Source organism: Equus przewalskii, chromosome 10 (assembly GCF_037783145.1).
Source record: "Equus przewalskii isolate Varuska chromosome 10, EquPr2, whole genome shotgun sequence".
Classification (NCBI taxonomy): Eukaryota; Metazoa; Chordata; class Mammalia; order Perissodactyla; family Equidae; genus Equus; species Equus przewalskii.
Genome location: NC_091840.1, coordinates 13208562 through 13222786, shown reverse-complemented (window position 1 = coordinate 13222786; position 14225 = coordinate 13208562). Strand labels below are relative to the sequence as shown.

At 35.4% G+C, this 14225-nt stretch overlaps 1 protein-coding gene across 17 annotated transcripts in view; it reads left to right on the top strand.

Moving 5' to 3' along the window:
- CEP112 (centrosomal protein 112) overlaps positions 1 to 14225 on the top strand; it is a 445593-nt gene that overhangs the window by 109174 nt on the left and 322194 nt on the right. For all 17 annotated transcript variants that reach the window (XM_070560188.1, XM_070560186.1, XM_070560191.1 and 14 more), the window contains 4 exons: positions 6117 to 6271; positions 6595 to 6724; positions 7543 to 7635; positions 8378 to 8437. In XM_070560188.1, coding sequence (XP_070416289.1) covers positions 6117 to 6271; positions 6595 to 6724; positions 7543 to 7635; positions 8378 to 8437 — 438 coding nt within the window. The remainder of the gene's footprint in view (positions 1 to 6116; positions 6272 to 6594; positions 6725 to 7542; positions 7636 to 8377; positions 8438 to 14225) is intronic.

The window sequence follows — 14225 nt, the reverse complement described above, 5'->3', positions numbered from 1 at the left end:
TAGTTCTTTGTTTTCTTTCATCAGAGTTTTGTAGTTCTTCTCATATAGATCTTGTACATATTTTGTTAGGTTTATACATAAGAATATTATTTTTCTGGGTGCTAATGTAAATAGTATTGTGTTTTCAATGTCAGATTCCCTTTTTTCATTGCAACTATATAGGAAAGTGATTGAATTTTGTATGTTTAACCTTATATCCTGCTACCTTGCCATAATGTCTCATTAGTTCCAAGAGGTTTTTGGTAGATGCTTTCAGATTTTCTAAATAGATGATCATGTTTTCTGTGAAAAAAGACAGTTTTTGTCTTCCTTTCAAATTAATATACCTTTTATTTACTTTTCTGATTAATTGGATTATCTAGGACTTTGAGTGTGATGCTGAAAAGCAGTCGTGAGAGAGAACATCCTTTTCTTGTTCCTGATCTTAGTTGGAAAGCTTCTAGTTTCTTTTAGCTGTAGGTTGTTTTGTAGATATTTTTTCTGAAGTTAAAGAAGTTCCCCTCTATTCCTAGTTTCCTGAGAGTCTTTATCATGAATGAATGTTGGATTTTGCCAAATTCTTTTTATGCATCTTGATTTGATCGTGTGACTTTTCTTCTTTAACCTATTGATGTGATGGATTATGTTAATTGATTTTTGAATGCTGAACCAACTTTGCATACCTGGGGTGGGGGCTATTCTTTTCATTTCTGCTATTGATGAAGTAATTGGGAGTGTACACTTCATACTTGGATGGTGCTAGAGTAAGAATTGTTGTAAAAAGATAATCGTAATCTTGTTGAATTAGAAAAATCATTCTATGTTAAAATTTAGGGTGGATAGCTTAATTTGTTCAAATAGGAGAAGGACTATATAAAAATACCGTTGTTATACTTTTGTTGACTTGGCTACTAATTCCATAATTATAGGGTCTTCCAGCTCAGATTTTTCCATCTAGTTCACTGAGGTTTCAAGAGAAACTTTGTAAAATAAATGCTTTTTATAAATTTTAGAGATCCACATAAATTCATCTTATGCTCTTGTCCTCATTACCTATCAATTTATTTACCCTTTCAAAATAAAGTAAAATAAATTGGGTTAATCCATCATAACTTTTTGTTACTGGTAGTCTAATTGATCAGGCTTGCTAATAATCCTTTTAACAATTCATTTTAGAACCATGGCAATTATTATCATCAAACTGATTAGTCTTTGTCAGATGAAGTTCAGCTTCTTTCTCTTTTTGTGAATCAAAATTGGTCTATTTTGAGACGTTGGAACACTTGCAGTGAGTGATCTCTGATTCCTCAGTGACTTCTGGTCCAGCGGTCTGATTGACAGGTGTTTTCAGTGTAACTATTAGGATAATTCGCTTGGATGTCGTTAGGTATGGGCTTTTCAGCTGTCAGGACCTCTTTGTTTTTCTTCTTCCTTCTTCCTACAAGCTACTTCTGACTTACAAGCACCAGTTTTTCCTCAGGTTTCGCAACCGTTCCTTCTGTTGCGTGGAGAAAATTTGGTTAGCAGTAGTTCCATATTCAGATGATTCCAAATCACGTTATCTTTTTTCTAGGTTCTTTTCATGTATCCTGGTTCTAGTACCCAAGCTTCATATTTATAGTTGAGACCAAATTGCTAGTTTGTAATCAACTTCTGAGCCTTCCTTTGTCCCCCTCCGCCTAAATCCGTGTCTTATCTTCCTCTGAGCCAGTCTTTGTGAGACTTGTTGATCTCTCAACACAGGGACCAGAATCTTGTGTCTAAACCTCTGCCCCTGGTACTTGCTGTCCAACATTGCTGATGTCCTGGATCTTCTTCATTCCTGCACCCCAGAGCTAGGTACAACTACTCTTTTCTCTGGAAATCCCTCAGTGATTCCTGCTTGCCTGTACCCCCACCTAGTTTGGGTTATGTAAGGTCCTGGTCATGAACATGTTAGAACCTAAAGGAAGGCCATCAGGCAGAGAAGAATAAGGATGGACATGTATTTCTGGTACCAGAGGTACTCACCTGTCAGTACTTTTGGGTACTCAAAGCACTTACTTGTCTTCAGGAAGATTGGCCAGCAGTGCAAAGCGCACAGCATCCAAAAGGACATGAGAAGGAATCACTTCTGATAGTTCTGCTCCTTTTGAATAGTTATATTCCGAATTCCCTGTTTTCTTCACAAGTCTTTTCCTCTCAGATCTCAGAAGTTTCTGATGATTTTTAATAATTCCTGAGTTAAAATTTCAAGTTCACTTTATTGCTGTTGCTCTGTTCAATAAGATACAGACAGCTGAGATCAAAATACTCTTTCAACATCCTTCACTTTCTTCTCTATTTGCTGAATGCCTTTCCCTCTCACCTGTATTTTTTTGTCTTTCTCTTATGATAAACACTTTTATACTTTTATCTGAGCATTTTCTCTTATGTCTACTGTATTCAGTATTCATATTGTAGAAAGAGGGCTGTCTGGTTTTCTGGCTGATAGAAACCCTTTTTCCTTAGCAAAGTCTGAAGTCTGGAGACTTACTTATTTGTATCAGTTCAACATTCTTTGCCTTAGTTTCTTTAACAATTAGGTATTTTCTGATACTTTATAATGATCACATATTTCTTTTTCATTAAGAACAGGAGAAAAAAGAAATAGATTTTCAAAAATTCTATTAATAATGGGGAATATCTTTATCCCTACTTTGAATTTCTTGTGTTTTTGCTCTTTTGTAACGCAAAAAAAAAACTTTTGGGTATATTCCATGAAGAACAAATGTTTGTTATTTTCTCATTATCATCCAATTATAACCTGTGTGATGTGCTAATATTTTTCTGTAATGTCACCAGAAATCACTCCAGTTTTGAGTATGGGATAAAGATTTTGGAAATTTAACAATTATTTAAAAATTTACTTTTTAAAAATATCGATAGTCTGCAAATGTTTATTGAATGCTTACTGCAAGCCAAACACTGTTCTAGAAGCAAGAGACCTAGAATGAACAAAGCAATGTCTTGAGCTTGCAGTTTACTGGAGAAGATAGGCAAAGAAACAAATGCATCAATTTGTGATAAGTACTAAAAAGAAAAATAAAGTCTATGAGACCAGAGAGACTGGGGGTTAGAGGTCTGGTTATTTAGATAGAGTGGCTATGGAAGGATTCCTGTATAGGAGGCGTTTAGGCAGAGAACTGAAAGAATTGAGGCAGTAAGCTCTGCATTACTGCAGATGAGTGCTCTAGGCAGATGAGTGCTCTAGGCAGAGGGAACAGAGAATGCAAGGCCTTGAGGCTGGCCTGACGACTTTGAGAAGCATCAGGAAGGCCCGTGTGCCTGAAATGAGAAGGGAGAATGGTAGGAGATGAGATCAGAGAGGCTGTGATAATCATTTTTTCTCTGAGAAGAAGGGGAGCCATTGGAAGGTGTTGAGTAGGAGAATGACATATTTGATAATGTTTAAAAAAGGTTGTTTCCTTGAAGTTCAATAACTCTACCATATACCTTGGTGTTCCTCATCTGTGTCAGTTTTATAGTGTGCCCTTTCAATCAGTACGTATTTTTCTTGTAAAGTTTTCTTGTGGTATGTTTTTTATTATATTTTGCTGTTTCACCATTTACAGCATTACCATTACCATTACACCTGTTTTACAACAGGTACACCAATTATGTAAATGTGAGCTATCCTTTTTCTCTTTTTCTATATGTATAGTTTGCTCTTGTGTTTAATTTTTGCTCATTCTGATTTTTATTTTGCTTGCTTTCCATAAGCTTTCCCTTCATGTTTCTTAATGTATCTCCCCCATATGCATTCTTTCTTCGTGGAGCTATTTTCATTTTAACTTTCCTTTTCCTGATGCTTTCTTCCCCTTTCCCCTTTTCCTGAGATCTGCGTGTTCAAGTTTTATTGCTTTTTGTATCTCACCATAGCTTACCTGGGATCTTATAGTTTTTCTTTGACCTACTGTTTTTTAGAGGTGAGGTTTGTTACCTTTCTTATGGATATTCAATGTTTTTGAAAATTGTAAAAAGAATTCCTTATGATGCATTTGGTATTGATGTTATTCTGTCTCATGTAAGTGATTTCTGTGTGTGAATGTTGTCTTCCTCCAGGGAGGCTCTGCCCTGGCCTGAGAGGCGGCTAGTTTGCAGACAGCCCTCCTGATCATTCAGGGATGGTTTCCAGTCTGGGTTGCAGTCTTTGGAATCTTTGGTCTACCCCTGATTCACTTGCACTCCCAGCTGTAGCCCTCAATGCATGTCGCCAGTGAAAGCCTGTGATGTTCGTAGGGGCCCTCTTCCTTGAATAATATACAGTCATTTGCTCCTGAGTACAGTGATACTGCTGAAAACTCTAGTCTGCTTTTCAGAGTATTTGCCCTTGGTTTCTTAGTCTCCTGCCTTGTGAATGTTAAGAATTTGGCAAATCCTTGAGGAGAAAACTGCTTGTGTGGAGCTCACTTCTCTGTGCATCCCTTCTCTCAGGGATCTTGATTCCTCAAGTCCTGGCTGCCTTGGCCACCCTCTGCTCTGATTTCCTTGCTCCATCCTCATCCTCCAAGACTGGAAATGCCTCAAAGGTGAAAGTTGCTTACAGAATGTTGACTCATCTCTCTGAGATTTCTTCCTCTGGTGCCCTTAAGTCCTAGCTGCCTTGGAAGGTCTCCAATGCCTACAAATAAATTGATTTCTTTTGTATCTTTTTGGTTTTTCAATTGTTCTCAGGGAGACTGTGATATGCTGCAAGGTACTCCTTCACAGCCAGAAATAGAGTTCCTCTCTTAGAGTTTATTAAGATGGAATTTCATTTCTATTTCTAGTATATCTTGTCTATGTTTGGTAATTTCCAAGAGAAGAAGGAATACAAATCATCTTTATTCCACCATTTAAAACTGGAAGACAAAGAATGTATTCTTTTCTTTCTTTCTTCTAGTCAATTCATATTTAGTAAACAAGGAGAGTTTAGAATATGTATTGGAAAATTGAAACTATCTTTTGGAAGGAGCTCCTAAAGCAGAAGGATCACTAATAAAGAGGCAGAATGAATAGATGTATGGAGAAGAAATCTGAGCATCTGATATGTGTCAAGCTCTGAGCTAGGAATTGTATGCGTTTTAAAAAGTTAAACTATATACCATATTTTTAAGTTAGATATAATTATTTCCATTTCTTAGATTTGGAAGCTGTTGCACCAAAATTTAAATTATATACCTAATCCATTTTATTATGAAGAATGGATGATAGGAGTAAAGGATATTGAGGCTGTAATATTATTTAGTTCTTAAAATTTATTTTAAACATTTATCTTAGAGTATAAAAGGATACTAATTGATTGGAACATCATCCTAACTTTTTCAAGTTACTCACACTTACTGGAAGTAATTGTTAAAATGAAAATCAATTGTCCTTATAGCTAATGCTTGTTTACCCTAATTGTATATAGAGTACCTAATCCTAAACACCTGTATTTAGTTCTATAAAGATGAAAAATTCAAAATAACTTAAATATCAAATAATAGGGAAATGATTTAATTATGTGATAATTTTGGAGCTTGTGGAAGTAAGTAAATAAAAAAGTGAAACAAATGAAAATTTTGTGCATGAACACTGTGACTATGTAATAAAATATTCCTATACACTTATAATACATGTGTCATTTGTGTGATAACCCCTGTATTAAAATATTTGGGTTATGAATTTCCTTTTTAAAAATATTATTACATTGCTTTTATAATTTAAAAAGGTTTCTAAAACTTCAAATGAAGAGTAAAGAACACTGCTGATTATTCACCAAACAAATGGAAATTTCTTCAGTTGCGTAAAGACAATGTAACAATCTTGAGGTTAGGGACTGCATCTCTCTTGTTTACCACCGTGTCCCTAGACCTGGAATAGTACCAGATTCGGTAAATCTTCGCTGAATGAATGAATGAATGAATGAAAGCATATAAACATTATGGTCTTACTTTTATGGTAGAAAGTATTTTTATTTTTAAAGACTTGGTTAATTTAGAGGTTGGTTTAATTTTTATTAGTATGGTCTATGATACATTTGTTTTCTGAATTTTTATCTCTAATAGGATATATATTTTCTTCGGGCTACTTAATGATGCAGAAGTGTTCTAAAGTCAGTCAGAGGCTTTTTTAACAATGATCTATTCTTTTAGAACCAGATGGTCAAGGAACTGGAGTCCCGCGTCCAGCAGCTGACAGGAGAAGCAGAGAACAGTAATTTACAGAAGCAGAAGTTAATCCAAGAAAAACTGGAACTTGAGAGATGTTACCAGATAACATGTAGTGAATTACAAGAAGTAAAGGCAAGGTACTGTGTGAAGTCAGACCTCGCTTGGGTGTGGCTGTGTAGTACTACTGTGTAGCTGTATGTTAACTCTATAAATTATCTGCCCAAATTAGTCCCACCTTGTGCGTTTAATCTTGGGAGGTCTCCAACCTAAATACTGCCGTTTGTTTAAGTCCCATTTAACGTAAGAAGCATAATGTTTAAAACAGTTGATAAAAATGTGGATAATTATTTGACATATTGAAAGATAATGCATTTGGATTTGGTTGACTAAAAATTTCCATTTTAGAGGTTGATTCTAAATATATTGGAAGTATTTTTTTTTTGTCTCTTATTGCTTGTAGGCGCAACACACTGCATAAAGAGAAAGATCACCTTGTAAATGATTATGAACAAAACATGAAACTATTACAAACCAAATGTGATGCTGATATAAACCTTCTGAGAAAGGAACATGCGCTTTCCGTTTCTAAGGTATTGTGTGTGCTGGCACACGCAACCATGCAAAGTAGTTACTGACTTCACTCAGCGTGCAGCTGTGAGGGCCATAGAGAAGTGATTGGGTATTCGAAATTAGTCTCTCCTGTGTTTTATTCTTGAAATAACTGAAAGAATTTTTATTGGTATTTAAAATACTGAAAATGCTAAATGTCTGATGTATAGCATGACATAAATATTTAATAAACTAAATTCTGCTATAATAAGTTAACCCTTTTAAGTGCCAAAGTTTTTAAAGGAGGAAACATAAAAATCCAAGAAGAAATGCTCAGTTACATTAATAATACATTTTTTAAAGTAACTATATACCTTATCATTATTCTTTGGAAATCTTGGGTATACTGTAGTTTTCCTGTCAGCACATAACACGTGTGTGAGCCCATAGACACCCTCACCAACACCCATGCACCTTTGTGTCCAGGAATTGACACTTTCTGCAAGAGTATCCTATAGCTACAATTCTAAGGTAGTCAATTACTTGATATTTCATGAATTAAATGTTCCAGTGGGTTTGGTTTTAAAATTGAGATTTGAAAAGTTTTCTATAAACTTATTATTATACACTGTATTATATTTTCATAACTTTAAATACTATGCAGAATTTAATTTATATTTTTACTGTAAAAGATTAATTTTTTTTACTCTTTTTAAAAACACTTTTCATTCAGATTTATAGATAGTTTCAATTGTGATTGAACCTTCGGGGGGAAAAATGGTAAATTTATTCAACCAGAAGTAGGATGGTACAAAAATCAATATTCTGTCTTTTATTCTTCTTCTTAAAATCCTTCTAGGCATCTGATATGATTAAAGAATTAGAACAGAACATCTGTCAATTGAAACAGCAGTTACAGGAATCAGAACTTCAAAGAAAGCAGCAACTAAGGGTGAGTTAGAACCCTTAGAAGAACAATGGCTGAAACTCACCTTCCCTTTTCTTGATTTTTATGTACAAATGAGAGTCAATTAAAAAAAACTCAGAAATGTAAGTAGTCATTTCTGATTCTTTTATTTCATTGTGTCGTTTTTCATCTTATTTTATTTATTTTAACAAGAGGAGATGCCAATGAGATACAGAGAATAAAGAACAATAATTTTAGTTTGAATAATCTCCCTTTTTGAGATGAGTTTAAAAAATAACCTTATTTAAATATATTATTATTTTAGTATAATTCCCTCCTTTTAAATTATTATTTGCCAGTCGTCACAATTTCTCTTACCTCTCTCTCTTTCTTACTTTTTAGATCTTTTTTTTCCCTCATGGTGAAAAAGTACCAAGGACTGATGAATGATGTAACTTCAAATTTATTATTTCCACATGATTCAATTGGTCATTTTTAAATAATCCCCTAATCCAAAGGGTCAGGAAGTTTCTCTTCTACTGTAATGTAGGTACTTCTGAGAGTAGTAACATATTCAGATAACTAAGGTTTTATGGCCTCTAACGTAAAGCTACTCATGTTTCTATTTCTAGTTTACAAAATTGGACAGGTAGGGCTCTCTTACTAATGTGGAAAATTCAAATAAAGTTTATCATCAAGTAGATTGATTTATTTCATCAGATTACTAATTTTATTGACGTTAGTAGCAATTTTAAGTATAATCAAAATAAATACTTATCATTCACAGGATCAAGAAAATAAGTTTCAGACGGAGAAAAGTCATTTAAAACGCACCTATGAGAAAAAGGTAATATGTTTTGTGAGAAGCTATAAGACATTTAAATAGCAAAGGAAGCAATTAAGAATGAGGGTTCATTTTTATAAAGCCACACATTCTAGACCTTACAGAATAACTTATTTCTAAGTTCATTTCGGCTAGCCAGTAATCAAATTTTGCTTCTTTATTTTTTGTTTATGAACATCTTCAGTTTGATTATTAATCATATCAATAGTAAAACATCAGTTGTATGCTATATTTAATGAGTGAAGAGTATTATTATGTTAACCTCTCATAGTAACACTTTGAAATTATATTTTCTTTCAACCAGTTTAAACATATGGTACAATCGGTGGGTGTTATTTTGTATTCTGTTGTGTCATATATGTAATAAGAACTTTCACTATTTCATCAAAGAATATGAAACACTGGAGGAATTGTCTACTACTTTAAAAACTGATTGATAATTGTTTCTTCTCATTTAGAATAGTGAATATTTCTACTGACATATGCTGGTATCTCTGTTATTAGTAATAACTGGGTTTTTTTGACACACTGTTAACACCTTTGGCAATGAAGTACAGAATTCTATGAGTTTGTGACTACTAAACTTCAGCTTTGAAATTGTTGTTTGCTGTAAGACAGAGTGTAGAAGAGTAGCTGAAATAGCGAAGATTTTGTTGCAGCTTTTGTAATTATTTACTGTTCTAACATTTGCCAAATTAATCTGCTTGTGAAGTACACAGATAATAAAAAATGAGAAAAAGGTTAACCCTTTAACTAATTAAAATACATATGAAATTAAAATTAAACAAGCTTTATAGCACAAAATTCCTAAGACACTTTGTGATATCACATCTTATCTATCCACACAGTCACTCAGCAGATATTCATTAAATGCTTCTGTTGGGCACGGTATTGTACGAGGTCCTGGGATGGGGCAGTGGGTTAAGGATAAATTAGACATAGACTGCTCTCCAGGAGCTTAAAGTCTAGGAAGAAGACTGTCATTTGGAAAAGTATTTCCACTGACATATATTGACCTGAATATGTGCTCTTTAAAATTATAATCAATTTTCTTATTGCTAAAGTTTTTTTGCTGCAGTTTTGATACAACTCAATGCAAGGTCTTAAAATATTTCGGGTCTACAAAATGATATCTGAACAGGAGAGGGAAATACTGCTTTTATTCAAATAATTTTTTTTAGTTTCTACTGTTGAACCATGCAGCTTCATAAATATTTTACTTACCAAAAGAAGACTATGCATTATCATAAGCCTCGCTCCCTCATGTACAAGGCATCTGCATCCTCTGCGTGTACTGGTTGGTCCACTATTCATTTTTGGGCAGCTGTCTGGCTCCCTGTCCATTAAGGAACGCCTTCCTGGCCTTCTGCTCCATTGCACTCTGTGGTCAGCCCTCTTCTTGAGAGATGGTATCTGCGTACCTGTGAGACAGAGAGAGGCGCCGGTAGCAAGCAGAAAGGCACACACTGACTAATTTTAAAAAAGAATGTATTCCTATCTCAAACTTGTTTAAGTCCTGCTGAGGACTGTTAGATACAGAGATAAAGCTGGAAAGACAGTCTTTCTCCTACCTCTATCTCTTCTTGGGTATGTAGCCACCAAGTAAGCTAAGTGTTTGGGATCAGCCCCTCTCCCTGATGGGCACACACAAGAAACAGACTGTCAGAGCTCAGTTCATTCTCATCCAGTAACCTTCCCTCCACGCCTGTTCTATTTCACTTCAGGGAGCAGACTGAAGTCCTTTCTATGAGGCATCATAACCACAGCTTTTCCCTTTCCATGAGGTATCAATTGGCCTGGCTTCTTAATAATGTAACTAGTTAAAGTGTGTTGTATTTTCAGTGTAAATATGACGTGTTTAATATAATAGCACTCTTTAAAAGAAAAATAAGCATATTTGTTCATATTGCATATGTTCTAACATTTATTTATATTGGAAGAAAATGTTGCTCAGCATGTCACTTTTTGTTTTACAATTAATTCCATAATCTCCCCCTTTTAAATTGACATCTGTTCTTCTTTCTTTATTAAACCTGCTGTGATCTCAGGCCTTGAAGATTTGATGTCTTGTACCCCCCTCGGGGAATATCCTTTTTGCCTGCTCAAAGAGCTGCCGTAAATCTGACATAGTCCTGGGCTGTGTAACTGGATAGCTAAATGGGATGTATAGGGCTTTTGTTTGTTAGCCAGTGTTACAGGTGTGCACATTCAATAACTTTTGGCATAAAACTTTGTTCTGAATATCTGCTCAGGAGGAGGAAATGCCATCTGAATGACATTATTTCCTCATGCCAATAAGAAAGCGGCATGGGAGATTCTAACTTGTCTTTGAGGTAAGAGAAACAGTTGGCATCAGATGCTGTCCCTAATTTAAGTACACACACATTATCTAATGGTCTTTATTGATCTCTGGAGGCTATTGCCTGCTCTTAAGATCTTTGAACATCAAACAAATGATAGGTAGTAAACTAAATGTCATTGTTTGATGAAGTGTCCTAATCTGTTCAATCAGGAAATGGTTAGGCCAAATGATTTTACTAGTGAGGAAACACCTGCCTCCTACAAATAACCGAGTGCTTGTTTTCCAAACAGGCACCAGAGAGTGAAGGATGGTGCTGTTTACCTAGAGAAGCTCAGGAGACAGATGTCAAGCTTGTGTATTCTAAAAGGTGCTGGAATATTTCTAAAACTGAAATATCTGCTTATCATTATTCTGATGGAACTGTGTAACAAATGAGATATAAAGTCTGATGGAGTTCAAAACCATTAAAGGTAGTTATTCCAGTTTTTAGCATACGCATATAATAGTTTTAATTAGGTTAAAAATAATTTAAAATTACCATAGTTTTACATATAATAGATTGTGTAATATTTTCTGACTACTACTGGCATAATTTCGTTTAAGAGGACATGTGCCTTGAATGAAGTTTTCAAATATGAAATTGTACAGTAAAACAATTTGTACAAGTTGTACAGCCCAATGCCCCATATTTTTCATATTGGGAAGCAAGGTTACGGTGGTTAAGAGACATGGTGGGGTTATCCAGCTAGTTGGGGTGTAGGTCAGCAGCAGTTCAGGACTCTTTTTTATGCCATAAGGTCTACCACAGTACATCTATTTCCTTATATATAGCAAATCTCATTCTTATTTATGCAAGTACTCCTTTCTTGGTTACTTAAATTCTTAGGATGCAAAGGAGTAAAATATACATTTAGTAAATGTTCAGTAAATGTGCTTATGGCTACTTAAATCAATTATGTATGACAAACATGTTTGAGAATATATGCTGTATCTTTGACTTTCTGGTTTGTATTTTCATTATTTAAATTAATTATTTAAATTGTTAACATTCCTTTTTGGTATTAACAATGTATAATGGGGAAAGGATTACAAGCAAATCAATTCAAGCCTTATTCCCCACTGCCATTAGTGCATTAAAAAGGAAAAATTGACAATACATTATCTCTGTCACTGTCCACTATTTGGAATACAGGTAAAAACTAAAAGTATAATCCAAAAAGGCTCTTAAGCATACAATATACGTATATTCAGTTAAGAACAAATAACAAACAAACCCAGAACAGCATTTATTGACTGTTCTGGTGTGGGCCAGGGATTGTGCTGGGTGCTGGGGATATAAAAATAAATGAGAAACAGCTTCTAGAAACCCCCAGCTCGAAAGTCTGTGCATTGACACGTGCGTGTTTAACTCAGAGGGAAGGCTCTCATTCTCCCACCCAGATAGTCCCATTCCCGCTTTGGAAATTGTTCTAATGGTTTTAGAAGCAATAAATTAGATCAAGGTGCTTGAGTTAGCCCACCGACCAGGAAGTAGCAGCTGAAAGCTTGACAGAGTTTAAGATGGAATAGCAAGTGAGAAAAGGCGCTTACAAGAGCTCAAAATGCTTAGCAATTTGGGGGCCTTTTTCTGGAAGGGCCGACAGTCCATCTAAGGGGGTTAACTGTTTTGTGGCACACTGTGATTTTGGGTGTTCATAGTGACCTTGTGTTTTCAAGAACCTGTTTGTGTAGAGAGTGTTCAATCTAAGAGGGCAATGATGATAATCTTTTAACATTTGTGCCCATTTATTATGTTCCTGACATTGTTATAGGAGCTTTACATGGAGTAACTTACTAACTCATCATCTTGTTTATATTCTCACTGTTGTCCCCATTTTTCAGAGGTTGCACCTGAGGCACAGAGGGTTAAGTGACTTGAGAAGGGGTGGGGGTGCTGGCCCTGTGGCTGAGTGGTTAAGTTCACACACTCTGCTTCGGTGGCCTGAGGTTCGCCAGTTCAGAGCCTGAGCCCAGACCTACACACCGCTTCTCAGGCCATGCTGTGGTGGCATCCCACAGAGAGAAACTAGAATGACCTACAACCAGGATGTACAACTATGTACTGAAGCTTTCGGGAGGAACAAAAAAAAAGAGGAAGATTGGAAACAGATGTTAGCTTGGGCCAATATTCAAAAAAAAAATAAAGAGGAAGGGGTGGGGCTAAAAACCCATGCAGCTGGACTCCGACTCCAGAGCTTGCACTCATAATCACGATGTAATTTTAGATAGGTTTTTTCCAAAATGGGTAATATTTTGAACTTTTAACTTAAAGGGTTAAATCTCAATTATGCTTTCATACAGGGAGTTCTGAGTCCCAGAAAAAACCTGAGCAGGAAATAGAGGGGAAGCTTTGGTAGCACAGTCCGTTGGAGGTACAGTCCCAATATGTAAAATACTGTTGACTCGCCCATAACTCTGATAGCAACTCCTTGTTAGTTTTCCTTGTAATGTCTTCTTCCAGAGTACCGAAGGAGTGGGTTGTGGAGAAAACTCCTCCTGAGGAGAGATCCCCAAACCCTCCTGGGGATTTCTGGGAACTGGATTTTAACTACAGCTCCTGGGAGGAGATCATGCTAGGAGACATGAAACAGAGGCAAGGTTATGCCCCCTGTATTTTTTGCCAAGCACCAAACCTGAACAGATAATACACTGTTTAAGAATGAGTAGGAGAAAAAAGCCAAAATGGGGTCTGTGGAAAAATACTGTAGAGCAAAAGAATGAGAACATTACAGAGAAGACTCAGAGAAAGGAGTTTCTTCTGAAAATGGAGTACTCCAAAAGAAAACATGAAGAAATTCATCAGTAGAATACCAGAAGATATGATCTCTATGAAAGAGGAACAGATATCATAAGGAAAGAAAAGGATGAGGTGAAAATGGGGTACTGTCATGGGAAGGATTGTAAAGACCCTAAAAACCTAATAGTAGTTTTAAAATCCACATACAAGTTGGTTGGGGAAGGATGGATGTTGTAAAGAATTAAATCAGTGATATGAAGGACAGGCCATTATCTCTCAGACTGCAAAGGAAAAGGGCAAGGAATAAAAAATTTTGAGAAAGAAGATGGATATTAAGGCAGAAAATAGAAAAACCAGTATTATACAATTGATATTCCTGAAAAGAGGCTCAGAATAAGTTAACACAAAAATGAAGATAGGAGAAAACTTTTCTGAAGGTCTGTTTATGAGAGTTTAGAAGATTCTCCCTGTATCAGAGAGATGTTGCAAATCTTAATGTCGTAAAACAATAGAGTGACATATGCTCTGTTTTTAGGCCAAAATGTTGTGACTCAAGAATCTTATACACACTCTTTCCTTCGGAGGGGAAGGCAACAGAATGACATTCTTGAATACGTAAAGCCTCAGGGATATATCACTCAGATATTCTTTTTGAAAATAAAATTACTGATGATGTACTTTAATAAACCTAAGGATAAGCAAAAACTCAAATC